Here is a 21,972-nt window from a genome sequence, read left to right as displayed (position 1 = left end):
GATTTTCACAACCCAAAAAGACCCCAACGTGTACCACTCCCAACAGTTAAAGTCGGCGATATGACCACAGCAGTTAAAACCGACTCTAAATAATAAACAATTAAAAAAAAAAACTTTTAAATATATAATAATAATAATAATAATAATAATAATAATGTAATGTGATGTAATGCTTTATTTAATTGATCGTAGGACTATGTCCCCTGACGACCATAAGGATACAAAAATAATAATAGTACAAGTGCACTCAAAGGTGCTTTTTATAGTAATAATAGTAATAATACAATAGTAGCAAAAAAAAAAAAAGAAAAAAGTACTATAATAGTGGTATAAAAGTTGTCTTAGGTCTCTTAGCTATCAATTGCACATCTTATTTAATAGTTTTTAAGTTATAGTTTTACTTTGTAAGATTTATAACTGAAGAATAGTGTTTTTTAAAATTGCCATATACACATAATTTAATGAGAAAAATTACAGCTTCTAAATTTTGATCATTGAGGATTAGAAGTTTCAAGATAAATTTTTTAAGCATTGAGGATTTTAATTGCACTTTGATTTTAAACTAAAAAGGAAGATTTACTACTTCACAATTCACTCATTGGGCCTGAACCCAAGTTCCTCATTCTCCAGGTCTTGAAGGTATTTGAAGCACTGTGTCTTGAATTCAGCTAAAGTTGATGTGGTGATCCGCGGTGGCAATGAATTCCAGAAAGCAGTCCCGTAGATAAGGAAAGAGTTCTGATACATAGCCGTTCTCGGTATTGGCGCTATTAGCGAATCAGTTCTATCACCTCGATGGGGTCTGGCTATGTTTTGGTTAGGCCTTATGTTGTTGCCTAGAAGCTGGTTCGTATTGAGCATCAGGAATCCATAATAAATACAGCCCATAAGGTGTAGTCTTCGATTTTTCGAAGAGAGCCAGCCCAGATAATAATAATTATTATTATTATTATTTTACGTGTATGTGTGTAACTAACAAAATGATAATAGGTCAGAGAGTCCAGTAGGATGTTAGGTGAGCTAAGCAGCTGCTATGTCCTCACCAATGTCTTCTGATAAATTTAATCAGTATAATACTGATATCTGCATGATGAACAAACTGGCTAGCGAATTGCTTAATCGTGTATGTGTAAATCATAGCTCGTGTACAGTACGCCAGAGATTATTGTCACTGGACGGCTGAACAATAGGAAGATGTAGTTTTCACAGATGAAAAGGTAACTGTTGACCTTTGATTACGTTTTTAGTAAGTAGAAGGCAATTTAAATTTATATTTAATATTTTCAGAGTTTTTCAACGGCTGCAAATAATAAATTGAGTGTTTGGCGACCCAAAGGAGAGAGATACAATCCTGCCTATGTACTCCCCGATCAATGGGCTGGTCGGGTAACGTCAAACCATTGAGGCTGTATGGCCGGGAAAAGATTAATCTCTGTACAACCTGTTAGTGGTAATTTTAATGGCGAAGAATATGTCGAGCTTTTGAACGAATGTATGGAACCAGCTGTTCGTGAGGTTTACCCAGAAGATGAGTATCCGTTCATCTACGTGGTACAAGATAATAGTCCCATCCATACATCACTCGTCACTCGGGATTGGTGTATGGCCAATCGGGACTTCACCCTTCTTCCATATCCGTCAAAATCTCTTGACCTAAACCCAATTGAGCATGTGTGGGGTAAAAGTTAACGCTTAATCATTAAATCTATAAATTTAATTTATGAACTCCATGATTCATATTGTAATTATTTTATACTATAAATCAGCCATGATGGTAAAGTTATAATAATTTATAATAATAATAATAATAATAATAATTTATAATTATTATTTTTGCAGGGACTTGGGCCGAGGACGATCTCCTCGTCTGTTTACGGCTGCATCGCTATGACCGAACATTTGTATTTTCTAATTTATACGAAGACCACCCAGATATCTGGAAATAAGTTTTTTGATTAATTTAAAATAATTTTTTATTAATTAGAAAACCTTTTATTTAGTAATTGTTCATTTAGAATTATTCATGTACAGAATCTTTTTTTGAAGCGCCATTGCCGAACAGCCAATATTTTGCAGACGACAAAAGACTGCCAGTGAAATTGAAAAGCGTTTTTTCCACCTGCTTGATGAGGCTTTGGTAAGCTTAATTAAAAATTTTCAAAAAGTTGATTTAGTACGACCCAACCCCAATAAAATTTCATTTTTTGTTTGCAGGTTTATTTTAATTTATTGGACAATCAGCAAGCATTGATGGAGAAGCCAGCCCACTACACACAATTCACTTTTTTTATGAAGATGTGCGAACTAATACGCGCAGGAGAAATGGAGTAAATTATTAATTTAATATAAATTAATTTATATTAATGAAATCCACTCAACAAATAGAAGCTATTTTTCAATTTTACTGTTACTTTTCAATTACATTAGATCCAAATTATTTTATTAATTAAACATCTCAATTTTTATTTTGTATTTTTTTTATTAAACACAGCACTCCTACTTAAATTTAATGCTTAATTAAAAATTAATTTATTATTTTTATTTACTAACCTACCAAATACTTGTTTACATTTGGCATTATACTATTAACCATTCTAAATACATTTATTTTTACCTTGCCTATATTTACGCACCTTCATTCTCTCACTCTGGCTAACACATTTTCTCCCCCTGAACGATGAAAGTATATAGCGTGGATACGACTTATAAATTCCATTTTCAGGCATTAATGTCCCCGATTGTACTGTTATGTCCTCCTCCTGGTGGACAACGATGGAAATCTTTATTTAAATTTAAAGTTATCGAAGTGGTCTTTAATTCGCCCGGGAATATTGAAATACTCAACTTTATCAACGGGAATTTGTATGATGAGGAAAATGGAATTAAATGAATATAAATTAAATAAAGAATTGAACGAAATTGGTTTAACTGAATTGAAATATATATATTCACTAAGACTTTACAAAAATTGGAAACCGAGGTGATAAGTCTGAGCTCGAATATTATTCTGATTCTTTCTCAAAAATGTCTAAGTCCGACTCGTACCACTAGAAGTGGCGGGGGTGACTCTCCCTACCATCCGAGTATTCCGCTGTACCGGTCTTTTGGCAACGTTGATTGGTCCTTCTCCTTCTCACTGGGTCCTAGCTGTTCTCCTACTCAGGTACTCGTCTTTTCCGACTGTTGTTGAACTACCTGGGCTCGCCAGCAGAGTTGTCCGAAGTTTTCATCATCCTTGGGAATTTACCGGACTGAGTGGTTGAGCTGGACTCGTCATAAATGAGGGTCATAAATCGGCTCAGACTATCTTCTCGCATTTTTTATACATTTTATATTTCGTAAGTAGAGAGCAATTAGGTAGTAAATTTATATTTTTTATGGCTTAATCCTCTTTTCTAAATTATTATTCCTAGTCTATTGTACTGGATTTTCAGAGAGTACAAAAATACATTTTAACAATAACCTTTTTCTAATAGTTAAAAGTCTGAACCTAGGTTGTGGGGTTTTCCCAAAAGTTTTCTTATAATTATAAAATTAAATTTAATGTTAAGTTTCGCGCTATCAAAGGAGTGTCATCAGTGTTCGCGTGGTGGCGCCAGTCACGATTCAACTAAACCGTGATATGACATCACAGTACTATATTGGAACAGGCAGCGTAGAGTGTACAGATGCGTACTGTGTGCGCGATGGAATTGGCGGCAAATATGAATAGAATTATAAAACTGAAGTTAGCGGTCAGCTATTAATTTAAAAAGTTTTTTTAACAAATCTAATACAATGAAAAAATGCTTTTAAAAACGTTCACTTGTAATTTTTATTAATTTTTACATGTGAAACTTTTTAATTTATTTTTTTTTTTAATAATTGCATTATTTAAAAATTTTTAAATAATTTTCAATATCTGCCAACTTCAGTGTCATGTAGAATTTTCACTTATCAAAAGTCAACTGTTTTTCTTCAATATATGAATAATTAATTTAGCAGATTGTATTTAATAATTTTTAGAATTTTTGTTAACAAATAAATTATGGGAAAAAAAAATAAGAAAAAAAAATTGATATATAGAAATTCTAAAAAAATAAAAAATGCAATTTTTTTTAAATAATTTTTTATAATAAATTTAAGTGCTAAATAAAATTAAAAATTGGTCAGGTGACAGCTAACTTTAATGTCATCTTCAATACGTATCATAAAATTTTTATGTAATTATTTATTAAATTAGTATAGAAAAAAATTAACGACAATGAAAACATTCGGTCTACGACAATGAAAACATTCGATCTACGACAATTTCAAAAAATATCAAATTAATAAATTAAAAACAAAAGCAAAAAATGTTATCACATAAAAACGTTTTTTCGAATATTTTATTACTCTTTTCAAATATGTTATTGTAAAACTCGATGTATGTATTTTATACACCACTTAAATTTATTTATACATCTACAAGTATTAGTATTCCGACAATGATTACGTAATGAGATAGCTAATGAAAGTCAATATAATTGAGGTATAACAATGACTGCGTGACGTTGTACTAGGACCTATCGGGTGAAGTCTTGAAGAAGGGTGGCGTCGGAATGCCCTTAACAATCTCCCTCGTAATCCTCTCGACCCTCGTTGAGTGGGGGCGAGTCTTGTGATGGGCTGGGGGTAAGACCTGACGTCACAGATCTCGAGCCTGACGAAACTCGACATCCTTTAGTTCTGGCAATAAGAACAGCTTCCCAGTTAGCACAGGTTGACCATCAACTAAGTTGATGTTCAATGGTTGACGTCAACTTTTTGTTAACTTCGCGTCAACCTTTGCATTTGCAACAGTTTCACGTAACTTGACTTTAACTTACGCATCAAGTTAGCGTAAATCTATTGCCGGAATTTTCCGAAAAGTTCGCTCAAAGTTAATGCGAAGTTGCAGAAAGTTATCGTTAACTTCACGTCAACAGTTATAAGTATAACTGTTGCTCTACTGTTAGAGTAAACTTTACCTCAAATTCCGGCCGCAGGTTTACGTGAACTTCGTTTCGCTTGTGCTAACTGGGTTTGCTTAAATCAATTGTTCGAAGAAACTGTAAAATTTTCATATCAAAATCTTTTAAATTTTCCATCATGAATGAAAATTTTTCTCACTTCTTAAAATAAACTCCGTTATCAATTTATTTATTTATTTATTACATTATTATTACAATCAGGAATAATCAATTTTAATACGATACATGTGCACTTATACGAAAAGTACCACATATATTACACCTATCAAATTGATTATGACTCAAAGAATTTGTTTTCTCTTTCAATGATTTTATATGCATAGAAAAAAAAATTTACTTGAATTAAGTAAATAATTTTAAAGAACTTCATCTTTGTGACTTGAGTAGAAAAATTCTAAAACTAATAAATTTTTCTTGATTTAAGGAAATTTTACTTTTCGTAAAGATTCAAGAATTTTTTGTCTTGATTCAAGACAATGAAACTCTTCAAAATTATTTTCTTGGTTCAAGAATTTTTATTTTGAATCAAGTTAATTTTTATTTTTTCAGTGTAGGCAAAAAAAATAATAAAAAAATTAGCGAAATACTCTAAATCTCTTTTTATCTAATCCAAAGTTTACCGAGAAGCCTGTAAAATCGTTAGTAGTATGGGACGCTCAGAGCGAAACATTCCCCCTATTTGCCCCTCGTTAGGATGGCGCCAGCTTCCCGGGAGGTCTGTGAAAGTGTGAGGGAGACAGGTGTTTTGATTGACAACGGTGATGATTAATGGATTGAGGTTAATGACCTTTGAGTAGGAGTTTTTAAAGGAAAACCGGTGGCCGGGGATCTAGGAAAAGTGTGAGATGTTTTGATTGACAGCAGTCATGTAGAAGATCGGATGTTTTTTAGATAAAGGAAAATGGGCCGCAGGTGAGGAGGGGTTTCTTATAGATTGGGTGAAGGGAAGGATGTGTTGTTTCTAGAAATTAGAAAAAAATTTAACTTTTATCTGTGGTTTTATTTCTTGCGAGTACATTCAGTTTTTAAATTCTGACTACGATGGATCCTAACGGTTTAGATGACTCTTTTGAAAAGCAGTGGTTTGGTGAAAATGTTTTGTCTGAAATTTTTCTGGATTTAAATTGTTATTTACTGGATATTAATGGTAAGTAAATATATGAATAATTTGGCTACTAGGTTTTCCAAAATTTAGTGCATTAAATTTTGTCTTTACTTTGTTTTGTTTTTAAAAAAACGTTCTAATTACAGATCCGGTAATAAATTGTGATGCACAGTTAGAAGACGATGATGCTGACCATGTTGTTACGCAATGGTTAGAAGCCAATGAGATTCATCAAAATTTTGTCGAATTTCGTCGATTTGTACTGGCAAAAAAGGATCATTATTTAACTCTGGCAAGTTTTCAGGACTTTTAACTTTTCAAGTCTTCTAACTGTGCATCACAATTTAATACCGGATCTGTAATTAGAACGTTTTTTTAAAAACAAAACAAAGTAAAGACAAAATTTAATGCACTAAATTTTGGAAAACCTAGTAGCTAAATTATTCATATATTTACTTACCATTAATATCCAGTAAATAACAATTTAAATCCGGAAAAATTTCAGGCAAAATATTTTCACCAAACCACTGCTTTTCAAAAGAGTCATCTAAACCGTTAGGATCTATCGTAGTCAGAATTTAAAAACTGAATGTACTCGCAAGAAATAAAACCACAGATAAAAGTTAAATTTTTTTCTTATTTCGAGAAACAACACATCCTTCCCTTCACCCAAAATATAAGAAACCCCTTCTCACCTGCGGCCCATTTTCCTTTATCTAAAAAACATCCGATCTTCTACATGACTGCTGTCAATCAAAACATCTCACACTTTTCCTAGTCCCCCGGCCACCGGTTTTCCTTTAAAAACTCCTACTCAAACTCAAAACTTAACGTCATGCAGACCTTGCATAATTTTTAATTTAACTTCTTTTTATAACTGTTTTGTTTATTTATCGTATAGATTGAATATTTACTTAAAATAAAAGCACTATGTAAAAATTTGTATCATTTTCTTCTATGGCCAACTTCTTCTAGGATTTCTATTCCTGCATTTTTTAAAAAAAATTTAAATTTTTTTTATCAAACCAATGATTACTTCTTGATATATTTATGAATGGTCAAGTTTAAATTTCAAACTAAAACAAGTTACAGCGCGTGCGTGCGAGAAAGCGCAAGCGTATATAATACTTGTAATAAAAATAAATTGTAGCGGGCTTATTGTACAAAATGAAATACAGAAATTCGAAAAAAACATTTATAGTTCCGGATATAATATTCTCAAATTAATTATTCATTCATTGCAAGTACATTTTTATAACAATTTTATAATTCAAAAGAAAATAATAAAGTTGATAACGTATATAGATATTAACAGTGACATTGAATCGCGAATAAAAATAATATGACTGCGTCATAGAACAAATCTTTTATTGACGATACATGTCTTCAAGAAGATTTGACATTTATTAAGACAATCTTCATCGTAGTTTTATCATTTTCAAAGGGATTGGATTTGAAGCTTGTTTTTAAGAGGTAATTAAGTGAGTCAAGAATTATTTTTTGTGTGATTATTTTTTGTATTTAATTAAAAAATCTTTGTTTAAAAATGTTTTTAATAAATACATCCTATTCAAACTAAATGCAATTTTTATCACATGCTTAATTTTGTCTTTTATTTATAGCTAAATAGTTTCAATTTCAATGTTATTGTTGAATAAATATTGCGAAATAATTGTAAATAACTGCTTGTTAATTTCATCAAATGTCTCAATATACCAAGGGTTGTGAATATATTTTCAGATACACAACGCAATTAGAATTTTATAAAAGTGGAGCTCCACTTTTTCAGCCATAAAAAATCGAAAGATCGAGATATTTTTTAAAATTTTTTCATTACCTGATTCAATTGCCAAAAATCATCAAACTTTGTATTTTTTAAAATGTCCTACTTTCAATGCACAACATGCATATATATATATATATATATATATATATACATAACATTGAAAAATTAATATACCACCTTAAATTTGTTGATTAAAAGACAAAATAATAATTTTATAATCTTTAAAATAAAAAAAAAATAAAAAATAAACATGGATTGATAAATTTTTTGATATTTAACAACAAATAGTAGATGTAGCTCCTTTTTATATAAATACACAAAACAAAAAAATGTTCTTGAACCAAGTATATAACTTTAAAAAATTCAATCTTCTTGATTTGAGTAGAAAAATTCTTGAACTAATAAATTTTTTTTTGATTTAAGGAAATTTTACTTGATTCAGGACATTTACCCTCTCCAAAATTATTTTCTTGGTTCAAGAATTTTTCTCTTGAGTCAAGTTAATTTTTTTTTCAGTGTACAATTTTTACTTATAGTTTTTGATAACTATTTATTATTTCTTAAATCTGACCTTAATAATTACACAAGTTGTATTCAAAATTCGAAATAACACGAATCGAAAAAATGAACTTACATGCACTCAGAGAAAAAATTTATTTTCAAATTAATTTGTTGAAAATTTTCAGCAATTTCATTTTTTAGTTGAAGAAATCAAAATTTTTCACACAATGAGGTTCTTGTTGAAAGAAAGTTTTTTAAATTTAAGAAAAAACAATAGTAGATGAAAATTTGAAAGTTATCTGTCTAAAATTATTCTCCAAATCAAAAAAACTTTTTATCAACAAGAAAGTTTCTGTGAGAAACATTTTTTTTCTTTCAGCTAAGAAATGAAAATGTTGAAGATTTGTTTTTAATTAATTTCTTGTCATAACAATGCCCATTTCATTAAAAGAAATTTTTTCTCTCACCGTGGACTCACTCGGTATATAATATAGTTGATGTAAGCTCATGTAAATTCATTTGTTCGACTCGAGAACATACTATTAAAAATTAATGTTGTTGTAATTTTTAACTGTTATTTGAAATAGATGATCAAATTAATGAGATACGAAAAGAAACTAATTAATCAATATAAAAATTTTAAAGGTATGGCTAAAGTGAAAAAATCTGCCGTTAAAGACAGAAGGTCATCTATTGTTAAAATTTCCGTGGATTCCAGTGAAGAAGACTTCCAAAATGAAGAAGAGACTATGGCTTACGTGTTGAGCTCTATGGTAGTAACTAATAATTTAAAAGCTAAAGATAGAGAGGAAAAAAGTGGAAAAGGAGCGTTTAGAGCATTAAATAAAGTAAATCGTATCAGAAATACTGCATCACTTCAAGTTCAATTAGAACTGTACTCCAGAGCAATTGCCCATGCACCTCTTAAATCATATGAATTAGTCAGAGCATATACTGAACGTTCGGAATTATTATTAAATCAAGGCTACTATGAAGATTGTTCAAAAGATATAGAAAGAATATCAAAAATTGGCTGTTGCAATGAAATGAAGGCAGACTTTTATACGCGTAAAGCCAAAGCTCTATGGGGCCTTAGTCCGAGAATGCGTCCAGAAGTAGAAAAAGCTATTACCAAAGCTCAATGTTGGTTGACAGAGGTAGATGAAGAAACTCGACAAAACATAGAAACATCTTTAAACTTTATATTGAAGAATTATGCTTTGAAAACGACTTTCATACAACACGATTTGGGTGAATTAATACCTCCAACTCCAAAAGATAATTCTCGAGTAGTAGGAGCTTCCGGTTCTATAGAGCTGAAATTTTCAGAAAATTTTGGGCGTCACATTGTAGCTACTAAAGACATAAAAGTTGGTGAAGTTATTTTCGTACAAAAAGCTTATTCTCTTATTCTTTCTTCTGAATGTTGGTACACTTACTGCTGGTATTGTTCAAAACGAACTTGGTCCTCTGTAGGATGTAATAATTGTGTAAACGTTATTTATTGCAATGAAAGTTGTCGAGACAAAGCTTGGGCCGAGTATCATGATATGGAGTGTGACATAATTTCCTATTTACTTGCAATGGGCCAGCGCGAATGGCTTGATTTAATGGCTGCAAGGATAACAATCAAAGCAATCAAGGAAGCTGGTTCTTTACAAAATTTAAAAACTTATCTTCTTAATATTGACGAAATACCAGGTATTAAATTTTTTGAATTAAATTTTTGCACGCCTTACGCGTAAGCGTGTGGAAGTGCTTTACTCTCGACATGCCGCAGTGGGACGATTTTGCAATATGATTTATTTTTATTTTGAGATAATCATCTAATATTGTGAATTTTTTTCCAGATCCGACCGAAAAATTTTTTACTGACAATGTACATGATAGCTCAAAATATTCAACAGTATATTCTCTGGTACATGATGTTTCATTTAGAGAAAAATCAGAAGTGGACGGACTTTCTATAAGTAGTGCATATATTCTTCACGCTTTTGCTTTATCATCCAATCTTCTAGGTGATGGAATCAATGACATACGAGATTGTGCAAACAATGAATGGGCTCTTTTTCTAGGAGCATTGATCTTAAAGAATATACGCATTAGCTCATTGAACTGCTTCTCTGTACGCAAAAAGAATGTTTTTTAAAAACAATTTGAGTCTGTTTGGTATTCAAGCTAATATAGATTTAAAATTTCTTATAATATAATTTATTTATCTAAAATTAATGATGAGTGAAATTTAAAATTTTACTTCTAGTTATCAACGCCATTTATTGATATGAAAAGAGGAGACTTACTTGGATCTTTTGCAAGTTTTTTCAACCACAGTTGTTTTAGCAACGTATGCCCTGCACATTATGGAAATACAATGACATTCCGAGCCTCTCAACAGATAAAAAAGGGTGCTCAACTGTTTATATCTTACGGATCAAGTTTTGATGAAACACCCACACTTCAGCGAAGAGAACAACTAAAAGATGATTATAATTTCTGGTGTGAGTGTATAGCTTGTCGCTACGATTGGAACCCAGCATCTATTTTTCCGACTTTGGTTGTAAGTATCACACAGAAAAAAAAATTTCTTGATCCAAGAAAATTATAAGGAAGATCGAAGTTATTTTGGAGCAAGAAGAAATTTTCTTAGCTTAAAAAAATTTAACTTCGTTCAAAAAATTTTAACTTCATTCAAAAAATTTTCAGTGTTCCTTAAGATTTTCTTGATTTAAGAAAATTTACGCTTGACTCAAGACTTTTTTTCTTTCTGTGCATTGATTTTGTTATCGATCATTTAGAATGAGTCCAATAATTAAATAATTTTCTTTTTGCAGAATAAACGTTCCTTAAGTGAGATTGAATTAAAAATAAAAGAATTAATACAAAAGAACGATAAAAAAGCTCTAACGACTATGCAACAATCTTCTAAAAGTAACACATGGAATGACAATTCTCACACCTTACAATCGTTGTGTGATCTTTTAAATTTAATGTGTGAAAATTTAGATTATCGTAGTCGGGAAATGTTATCTTTTAAGATTTTATTGGAATCTAATTATGTACATAATGCCGATCTTTACAATGATAATTGTTATATTGTAAAATGTACGTGATCATCAACTCATTAACATTAACAATAATTATTATGAATAAAAAATTTATATTAAATTCTATGAGCTGAAACTGATCGAGTAACTCAACTAAGTCTATACTAATATAAACAACAAACATGACTCAAGAAAAATCATTTTAAACCAAGAAAATTATTTTTAAGATAACCAGTTTTCTTTCTTCAGGAGTTGTACTAATTATTTGTAAATTCTTCAATCAAGATTTCTTTAAGTGATAATAATTTTTTCTTTTAAAATGTTTGTAATTTTTTTTTTAAGTAATAGTTTCTTCGATCAAAATTTTGTCAACTAGAACAAAAAAAAATACGATCCATTGAAAGAAAAGAAATTTTTGCTTCGATCAAAAAAAAAATTATGAAAATTTTTTAAACAAATGTTATTGTTTATCTTAATCGAAAAGAAAAATCTTATCCGAAAGAATGAATATGTATTTTGTTTAGAAACAATGAAGTACTTCGCTGGAAGATGAAATTCTTAAAGAATTTTTTGCTTTTCATCCAAGAATTATGATTTATTTATTGATTTAAGAGCAAATTTCTTGATTGATTACTAAAAATACAAGAATGAAATTTTGAAGAAAATAACTTTTTTTTCTGTGTAACGATTTATACGGTAAACTATAATTTTCAAAGAGTTTATTAGGGGTAACATTTTCAACATAAAGTCTAAATAAAAATTTTTTAATTTCAGATTTATGAACTCAAAATATTTTTGTTTTTAATAATGTAAAAATAATTAATAAGCTGGTAAAACTGAAATTTTACTAACTTCAGTAATCTATATATAAGTTAGAAAATAAGTCTCCAATAAAATTCAAAGCTGAAAATAAATAGTTTATTTTTTTATTAATAAAATTTTTATTTAACAGATGTATTTTACAAAACATTACAAAGTTTTTTTTACAGTTCAATATATTTCACGATTATTTTTCCTGATAGTAATTGTTCCTGATTGTTCCTGCTACTAATTGTAATCAGCTGATTTTTTTGGCTATCGCTTCAACTATGTTGCATGCCAATTTTTTTATGTTGGAGTTAGCTTACTATTTACCGTACTGTATTTATCTGGGATGTTGCAATCACCTTGACCTCGAAAAACCCTCGAAAGACTCGACCAGTTTAGTTTGTTGTAGCCTTTGCCTTGATAATGATATAAAGTCTAAAAAAAATAAATGATGAAACATGAAGAAATTGTTGTTAGTTGATTTCCTGTCATGTATGATATATATCATATATGTATTTATAATGATACTAAAATCAGCAAATATTTAACAATTTTTTTCTTTAATTAAATTAAAATTGAGAAAAACTAAAAAAAAAATGGCATTTATAGTTTTTCAAATCTTCTAAATGTGAAATGTTTCTTTGAATTTCTTCGTGATAATGTTATTAATAAAAAAAAAATTGTAAAATCATTTTTATACATATATGATATTAAATAAAATTTGGTTTAAAAAATACATTTTTTGTCACTAAATAATAATCAAAATAATTATATTTTTTAATACTATTATTAAGAATAATCTTGTATAATCAATAGCTAAATTTGTTAACTTTTTATAATTAACTCCACGCATAATTAGTCAAAAACTGTTGTTAATTTTTTCTTCAAAATTTTCATTTTAAACTCACTTTTTATAAACACATTTTTAAAACGATGCGAGTATAAAATGTTAAATAAAAATAAAAATTCAGAATTTTTAACAAGTCATACATACATTAGTGAAAATTTTATAAACCTGAAGTTGACATACATTAAAAATTTTTTTAGAATTATAAATGAGAATTAATTTAGCAGATATTTATTAACTTTTAGAATTTTTTAATAAATAAATTATGGCAAAAATAAATGAGAAAAAAAAATTGATTTTTAGAAATTTAAAAAAATTATAAATGCAATTTTTTAAAAATAGTTTTTTAAAAAAGATTTATTTGTTAAATAAAATTAAAAAATTATCAAGTGACTGCTAACTTTAACGTCATAATTTTATGGCAATTAAATTATTATAAAAAAATTTAATTAAAAAGTTTCACTAACGAGAACGTCAAAATGCGAGAATCTCTGAATATGGCTGGGGACAAACGTAGGTGCAGATTTTGACTGGCTGATTGTACAAACCCTGAGAGAGCAGCCACATGAAACTGTATGTGAATACATCAGCAAATTTGAAAAGCTAGTGAAGGAAGATGCGACAGGAACAGAACCCAACCAAGAAGATGCAGTGTAGGAGTAGCAGCCCAGGACGGAGCTACGTCAACGTCAGGACAAGTGCAACGAATGAGTGTGTGGACTCAAAGTCGGTTTTTATTTCTCAATTTTCCTTTGCTTAAGCAGTAGAATTTAATATATAAAATATTATAAATTTTGCAGTTTACTAGTCACGTAGATATAGTAAAAGATGGTTTTATATAGTTATTAATGTATGTTGTTAAGAAAAAGTGTACAGGGCAGTTTCCACTGCTATACATTGAAATAAATATCTATCTAATTAAAAAGTTTCACATGAGAAAATTAATAAAAATTATCAGTGAAAATTTTTAGAGCCTTTTTTTTTATTGTAATTAATTTGTTAAAAAAATTTTTTTAATTGACAGCTGTCGGCTAACTTCAGGATTATAAAATTTTTCATTATATTACACTAACTTTAACCAACATTTTCAATTTTTTAATTTTTTGTAATTATTAAATTAGAACTAAAAAAAATTTTTTAAAAATTGCACTTACAGTTTTAATTATCAAATTTTTTATGAATGGAAATTTTTTTTTGTTATTTTGCAACAATTTTTTGCAACAATTCATAAGAATTTTGGGTATCTTATACCATAACATAAAAATTCCTAATCACACCTTTTTTATTGTTAATTAATATTCGAATTTTATTTTTATACCAAGTTTAAAAATACTATATGTATATTTTATTCCAAGCTATTGAAAAGAGAATAGATTTTATTCTGTAAATAATTCAATTAACTCAGAAATTTTTTTATTTTGTTACATACGATAATATTTTCAATTTTTTAATTAAATTTGTAAAATATTGGTGCCCAAAAAGAATTACTTACTCACTTGATTAAGAATTACTTAATTACTTACCACTTGAACTAATTTTCTTTACCAACTTAAATTTAATAAGTACAAAACTATAACAAAAGAGTGCGCTTTTGTTTCTACCTGTGACATATTTAAGGTTAACCACACCGTATCATTTTATAGTTTCTGGTTTTATCGAAGGCCGCCAACAGCCGCCAAGTTACTGCAAACACATGTAGTGAAAAATTATGGCGGGATTGAAATTTTTATTAAAAATAATAATATTTATAATATGTGCAATAACACAATCAACATGGAATATTGCATCGGCATCACGACTGAATGTACCAAGAGTTTTATTACCAATATTCAACGATTTTCCAGTGAATTTTACGTTGGAAGTAATGGAAGGAGGTTGTTACCAATGGTAATTATTATTCTTAATTGTAATATATTATTTTTTAATGCTACGAATTAACTAATGAATCTAATATATTTGTATTATTATTATTAATCAGGTCTACGTCACGCTTAGACATAATTCATTTAATTCCTATAAATGAAAATCCAGACCACACATGTTCATCAGCGGTTATTATACAAAGTGTTACAAAAGATTTAACCCGCAATACAGCGATAGTACTTGCTGAAGATATAAATACCGGTCAATTTTTACGTTGTGATGTAATTGTTGATGCTATACATTCTTTAAGCTTAGTATCAACCACAAGAGAATTATTTATTGAAGAAGCTCCCGAAGCATTTGAAGTGAGAGCTAATGATGATCAAGGAAATGAATTTACAACCTTAATTGGGATTGAATTCATATGGACTATTGGAAATGGTGACAAAAGTTCAAGTCTGGATACTGCTAATAGTGTATTGAGATTTATAGCCTTTCAAGAGTCGCCATACGAGACACCTTCTTCAATTGCAATGCTTGATGGTACTGGAAAAACAGGATGCATTGTTTTATTAGAAGGTGTTAAAACTGGTACAGCTAAAGTTGCAGTTAAATTACCTCATATTGAGTACAAAGATGTGCCGTCTGTTGGAATTGAATTAATTGTTGTTGCTAATCTTATAATAATACCCACTGATGTTACAATAATGGCTTTTGATAGTATTAAATACAAAATAATGCAAGTACACCAGGGACGACTAGAAGAAATAAATTTGCCATTTAGTCAATATTATTTAGAGGCTGAACACCCTGATACTTTAGATATAGATAATGATAGTGGTAAAGCATACGCATTATCAAATGGCAAAACTAAGGTTTCGCTTCATGATAAAAATGTTAACGAAGATTATGGTATTGTCTTACCAACGGCTACTGTTAATGTTAATTCTGTCGACTACATTACAATCACCGTTTTGCCTAATAGAAATAGTGGATTAATATTGGGTGAAACACATGAAATTATCGTTGAATTATTTGATGCGTAAGTACAAATCTGGAACATATTTTACTTGTCTATCTTTTTGCTATAAATAATTTTTATTGCTTTGTTTACAGTAAAGATCATAAGTTTTATATCGGAGATGGTGTAGAAGTTATGATGACGATAGATTCAAAATATTTTCATACTAAATTCACAAGTAAAAATGGAACTTATGTTTTTGGGGTTCCTATTTCTTGTGGTACAACAACTGTCGAAGCTAAATTGCATGGTGTAATTGATAAAAATGGTAAAAAAATTCCATTACCAACTCCACTGGTTGCTAAAGCTGATTTAATTATTCATACACCAGTCATTATTAATCCAAAAATATTAGCAGTGCCTTGGGATCCTAAGAGTAAATCGCGGTAAGTTATCATCAATAATAATAGTAAATTTCACATAAGTTGCATTAAAAATGCTAGTTTCAATGTCTGGAGCCAACCAGAAGAAGATAATTTCGGACAAATAGCGAAAATATCATTTTATTATAAAACTTATTAAGAAAATTAACCCTTTAGAGTCTGATATTGAAACTCCACCTGGGTCTAACTACGGGATTGCGTTCTCTCCACTACTCTCACATGTAAACGTTTCAATTCAAGAAAGTAGTGGTTTATTTTTTATTTGATTTCCAAAACCCATGAAGACCCGAACGTATCATTTCCAACAGTTAAAGTTGGTGATATGACCACAGCAGTTAAAACCGACTCTAAATAAAAATTAAAAAAAAAAAAGTATATAATAAACAATAAATACTCTGATAAGATTGAAAATAAAGCTGCAAATTCATCTCGTGGGCAGAAAATGATGATTTTCTGCCCGCCGGGAAGAAATAATTGATCTCTACCCGGCAACAGTCGCTTTGGTCTGAAATTGACTAGTTTCGGTTAGATCAACAGACATTGAAACTCGCATTTTCAATGCAAGTTATATGAAACATAATAATAATAATAATCAATCGTCAATAATGTCACTAAATTTTTCTATTAATTAGATTGGACGTACCTCTAAAAGCAAGTGGAGGTGATGGTACATATGTATGGAACTCCAGACAGTCATCAATAGCTACTGTAAGCCAAAATGGAGTTGTAAGAATCTTAAATCAAGGTACTACTGATGTTATTGTATCAATGGCCCGCAATCAGTTCAATAATGACCGAGCAAAAGTTTACGTTATGTTACCAACACGCTTAGAAATAATTCAATATAGTATGGACGCAGCTACAGGTGAACCGATTCATCTATACGTGGCACTGTATGGTAAGTTAAATAATACACCGGAAGCAAAAGAAATGCCATTTACCGATTGTCGTGATACTTTGTTTGAAATATATATTTCTGACAATAACTTTGTGCGGAACTCAACCAGTGAATCGGTTCAGCCAATAGGTATTTCGTGTACAATTTTAACGGTAATAGGAACAGATATCGGATCCTCAAGTGTTACAGTAGCTTATCGTGCTAATGGACAATATCTTATGGACAATGTTACTGTATCAGCTTATGAACCATTAACGTCAATCCATCCATCAAGTGCTGAAACTCTTCTTGCTGTCGGATCTTCGAGGAATATTATTTTTAAAGGTGGACCGCATCCATGGACTGGAAAACCAAATAGTTTTTCAAGAGAAATTGCATTGTCGGATGAAGAAATAATTCAAGTCGATGAACTAGATGACACAGTTGGTGTTTCAATATTCAAAGTCACTTGTCGTGCTTTGGGTCAAGCTACATTAACTTACAAAGTATTTAATAAACCATTTTTTCCTAATTGCTATAGTAACGGTGCTACTGCAATCGTACAAATAATTTGTAGTAAACCGAGATATATCTATCTTCAACCAGAATTTAAAGATAGTAAAAATTGTCCTATTGGCAATAATGCTGAAAGAATAATGGCACATGCAAATCAACCTCTACGACTTGTAGTTGTAGTGAAGGATGAAGATGGTAAACGTTTTGATAATATTACAAGTTTAAATATAGAATGGACATTGAAACCATCTGGTATTGGTTCATTTCAAGTATCAACAGGTATTCTCGAACAAACTTTTGTAGATTATAATGTTATTTTGCCAATGACTCATTATCAAACAGTTATTCCGAAAAACATATGGGTACACTCACAATATCAACTAAAATTACGGATTATCAGAAATTCATACTGGCAAAGTTAAAAATTATACCAGAATGGCCACCTTTTCCAATAACTACAGAAAAAGGTAATTTAGTAACACCACGTATAACAGCCGAATTAAATATATTGTTAGTCAATGATACCGTAATAACTCCGAAAAAAATAAAATTGCTAAATGATCCAAATATTAAATATTCATTACAAGTAAATCAAGGATCTGGTTATTATGAATTTATACTCAGTGCTGATGATATAGCAGACGTACGTTACATTGAGCCAACTAAAACAATTAGTGTTATTCCAAAAAAAGCTGGTATCCTTCAAGTGGCTTTGAAAGATCTTTGTTTAGATTCTACACCAGCAATTGCAGAAATTCAAGTTCAACAATTAGCTGAAATTGAAATTGTTAGTGTAAATAAGGTTGAAAAAGACAAATGTATTTTAGCTGCTGTTAAATTATTCGATACTATTGGTAATTTGATAGAATTACCATCATTAGAAGCATTTGATCTGCACCCAGAAGTAGATAACAAATTTGTCGAACTAGTAAAACTCCCAATTAATGAACAAGGCCAATCGCCGTACTCTCAAATACTTTACATGATACATGGTATCCAAGAAGGCGAATCAAGACTTAATTTTATTAGTGGTTACGGTGATCAAGAAATACGCAGCGAGTCGAATATTATTCAAGTATTTATGTCGTTAAAAGTCACAAACAACAATATTACAATACTAATTGGTACAATTTATCAAATTATGACAATCGGTGGCCCTGTAAATGCACAAATTGAATTTACTGTAGACAATAAAGATATTGTAACTATAAATAACGAAGGAATTTTTGAGGGCAAAGCGATTGGCTCTACTAAAGTGATTGCAGAGGCAGTTGGTCTAGATTCTAAAGGTACTAGAGTTGTTTATTCACAAGATTTTGTAAATATTCACGTTATTGCATTGGAAGGAATTAGAATTGTAACGCCAACTTCAAGAATAAAAGTAGGAGCAACTGTTCCACTTTGGGCATTTGGAATACCCGATCAATTAACGCCATTAGTAATTGGATCTTTGAAATCACTGCTTGTATTTACTTGGTACTCCAGTGATTCCGATCTAATCAATTTACACAACATGTACGAAGGAACCGGCATAAATATAAGATACCAAAATGAAGTGACATTACGAGCAACAGCATTAAAATCAGGATCAACAACCGTTTATTTGAATGTTACAATTCCGTCTAAAATATTATCAAGTTTTAAAGAAGATGTGACATTCAGTACATTTATTAAAATCGAAATTATCGAAGAGTTAAGATTAATTAATCCAGAAATCACAGATAGTATGCCAGTTATACTCATGACTCCAAATTCAAGTTTAAAGTTACAAACAAATAAAGATAATTCTGGAATTACCACTTATAAAATAGTAGTATCAGAACATTTAAATGAATCTGCTGAACCCAATGCATTAACTGCAATTAAAACAGTGACTGTTGACAAAAATGGTGTAGTTAAATCTGGCGATTCAATAGGTAAAACAATATTATCAATAACAAATATTGAATCTTATAACCGAAAACAGACAATGACAATAATTATCGATGTTAAACCTGTTCATTATATGATGTTATCATTGAGTTCTAACGTTCGAATACGTGCTGGTGAAGAATTAAATGTTTTACCCAAGGGAATGGAATTAAATTATATTATTGAATATTTCGATAATATTGGAAGTAAATTTCATGCCGCTGAGTTGAAATTTGATACTATTTCTAATCGCGGTGATCTAGTTACATTTACTTCAGAACAATTAAATAACCAACTAAATGTTAAATTTCACAATAATGGTGAATTGGTAGCTAAAGTATACAGTGATAAACATACAACAAACATATTTGATTATGTCCATATGATGATTGGTGATATTATATTTCCATCAAAAACAGTATTGACCGTTGGTGATATTGTATGCTTTTCAATGCCTCTTTTGTCAACCAAAACTGGTGATCCAGGATTTTGGCAATCATCAAAACCTGAAATTTTATCTGTGGATGCTGTGACTGGAATAGGAAAAGCTAGGAATCTAGGACAAACATTTGTCAGACATAGTTTAACTGATAACAAACAAGATGATATTGAAGTCAACGTTGAACCTATTTCCAAAATATCATTAGTGTCATTAAGAGGTAAAAATATAACAGGAATGGAAGTCTTTAGTGTACCACTTGTATTGAAAAGTAAAGATGAAGGTATTAAAGAGAATAATGTTCTGGCAAGAGGCTTACGTGGCTGTCGTACACGTACATCATTTACACTAGATTCTTTCTCTTTTATGTGTACAGTACAATTTGTATCAAAGCTATCATCAGTAAATATTAAAGATATATTTATTGCTAAACCAAGATTCGATATTGTAAGTGGCTTTTACTACTGTGACATTATTCCAATTGGAACACCGACAATGGTGTCTAGTACATTGGACACACGTATTCAAATTAATGCTTATAGTCATGATGTTGAAGGTAATGCTTTGGAAATAATTTATTTACCACCTGTATATATTAAATCAAGTGATGTTACTTTTGTACAAACAAATCCTCAAGTCATAGCTACTGCTACACTGCAAATTTATGGACTTAAAAGTGTATTAGAACATACCCGGCTTCAGGTACCAGAAGGTGTTGTGATTCATTCACATGAATTAACTACATTGTCGACATTACAATTTAATTTACGATTAATGCCGGATAAAGATGATATTCAAGGACAGAAAATAATTGTAATTAATGAACTTACACGACAAAATATCACACTTATCATCAGAATGTCTAGGAATGATTATAACACATTGTCTGGTATCAATTGGATAGACTGTTTATGTTATCGTCAATATACAATTATCACACTTGCCATAATAATTATAACAATGATTTGGATGTGGAAAAATAAAATCGCAAGTGTTGATTTGTCTGTAAGAAATACAACTGTTTTTGCAGACCAAAGTCCACCGCCTATGAAAAAATGTCCACATCAAATTAATGTCAGCTCAACTGTAAATCACTCAATTAATTCTTCTAGTCCACAAGGAAGTCCAGAATCACCTTTAAGACCATTTTCAGCCTTTGAACCGGTGTATGGTGATCCGCGTGGTTTTTATACACCAAATACCAGACGAAACATATCCTTTAATTGTTCTTAACTATTCAAAATTTAAATAAGTTATTGATATACTCATGAGGATTTGTGATAAAATTTGATTTTGTTATTAAAAAGAAGATAAAAAACAAAAAAAAAAACGCGTTTAATAATTTAATTTTAATTTCACTAATTTAATTTAATATCAAAAATGTCTTTAGTTGCCATTTACTTTTAATAGGTTTTTTTTTTATTAATAAAATTTCCCTTAAAACTTTGATATTTTTGAATCAACTCAAATATTTACTTATTACTAACTTAATTAAAAACTACTAGATTCAAGTTTCAATAATTAAATAAAGTAATAACAGTGCTTAAAGGCTTCCAATTTTAAGTATAAAAATATAAATAATATGAAATTTCATCAGTATGTTTCACTTCGATTGACTTTTCATTGTAACTTATACTAAAAATTGATAAATAGAATATTATTTCATTAACTCGAAGTGATACACTCTGATGAAACAAAAAAATAAATCGTTTTCATTAAAACAAGCTATTAATAATGAATATTTAAAAATAATAAATAAATAAAAAAAAAAATAGATATATTTTTTTTAATAACTGTTTTGTCAAGAACATTTCTTACGATAATGTATATTATACCGTGTATTCATAGTATTTAATTTTTCTTTTCTATAAATAAATAAAT

At 29.7% G+C, this 21,972-nt stretch overlaps 2 protein-coding genes and 1 long non-coding RNA gene across 3 annotated transcripts; all 3 read left to right on the top strand.

Annotated features, from left to right (window-relative positions):
- Window positions 1–3,096: 3,096 nt before the first annotated feature.
- On the top strand, window positions 3,097–9,207 carry LOC141532503 (uncharacterized). The gene is made up of 3 exons (XR_012480098.1): window positions 3,097–3,338; window positions 7,402–7,569; window positions 9,029–9,207. It is a non-coding gene; the product is annotated as an uncharacterized LOC141532503 (long non-coding RNA).
- Window positions 9,208–9,362: 155 nt separating this feature from the next.
- Window positions 9,363–11,897, top strand: LOC141531597 (SET and MYND domain-containing protein DDB_G0273589-like). Its single transcript, XM_074249505.1, has 4 exons — window positions 9,363–10,084; window positions 10,234–10,508; window positions 10,644–10,940; window positions 11,215–11,897. The coding sequence occupies exons 1-4, from the start codon at window positions 9,430–9,432 to the stop codon at window positions 11,491–11,493; spliced, it is 1,506 nt and encodes a 501-aa protein (XP_074105606.1). The 5' UTR covers window positions 9,363–9,429; the 3' UTR covers window positions 11,494–11,897.
- Window positions 11,898–14,736: 2,839 nt separating this feature from the next.
- Gp210 (nucleoporin 210) lies at window positions 14,737–21,446 on the top strand. The gene is given in 5 exon segments (XM_074249208.1): window positions 14,737–14,968; window positions 15,060–15,986; window positions 16,061–16,351; window positions 16,981–18,086; window positions 18,089–21,446. Coding segments are annotated over 5 exon segments (5,739 nt in total). The 5' UTR covers window positions 14,737–14,789; the 3' UTR covers window positions 21,325–21,446.
- Window positions 21,447–21,972: the final 526 nt, after the last annotated feature.

This window comes from Cotesia typhae, unplaced genomic scaffold, assembly GCF_013202065.1.
Source record: "Cotesia typhae breed Kobodo isofemale line unplaced genomic scaffold, CoteBio_Ctyphae contig_119, whole genome shotgun sequence".
NCBI classification, from domain to species: Eukaryota; Metazoa; Arthropoda; class Insecta; order Hymenoptera; family Braconidae; genus Cotesia; species Cotesia typhae.
The sequence above is the reverse complement of the archived record's forward strand: the minus strand, read 5'-3'. Positions and strand labels throughout refer to the sequence as shown.

What these genes read in the sequence shown, in the direction of transcription:
- LOC141531597 (XM_074249505.1), top strand. Translation starts at nt 9,430, where the DNA reads ATGAAGGCAGACTTTTATACGCGTAAAGCCAAAGCTCTATGGGGCCTT. An exon ending in GCTCATTGAACTGCTTCTCT is followed by an intron (nt 10,509 to 10,643) that starts GTACGCAAAAAG and finishes TTTTACTTCTAG; the next exon opens with TTATCAACGCCATTTATTGA. An exon ending in CTATTTTTCCGACTTTGGTT is followed by an intron (nt 10,941 to 11,214) that starts GTAAGTATCACA and finishes TTCTTTTTGCAG; the next exon opens with AATAAACGTTCCTTAAGTGA.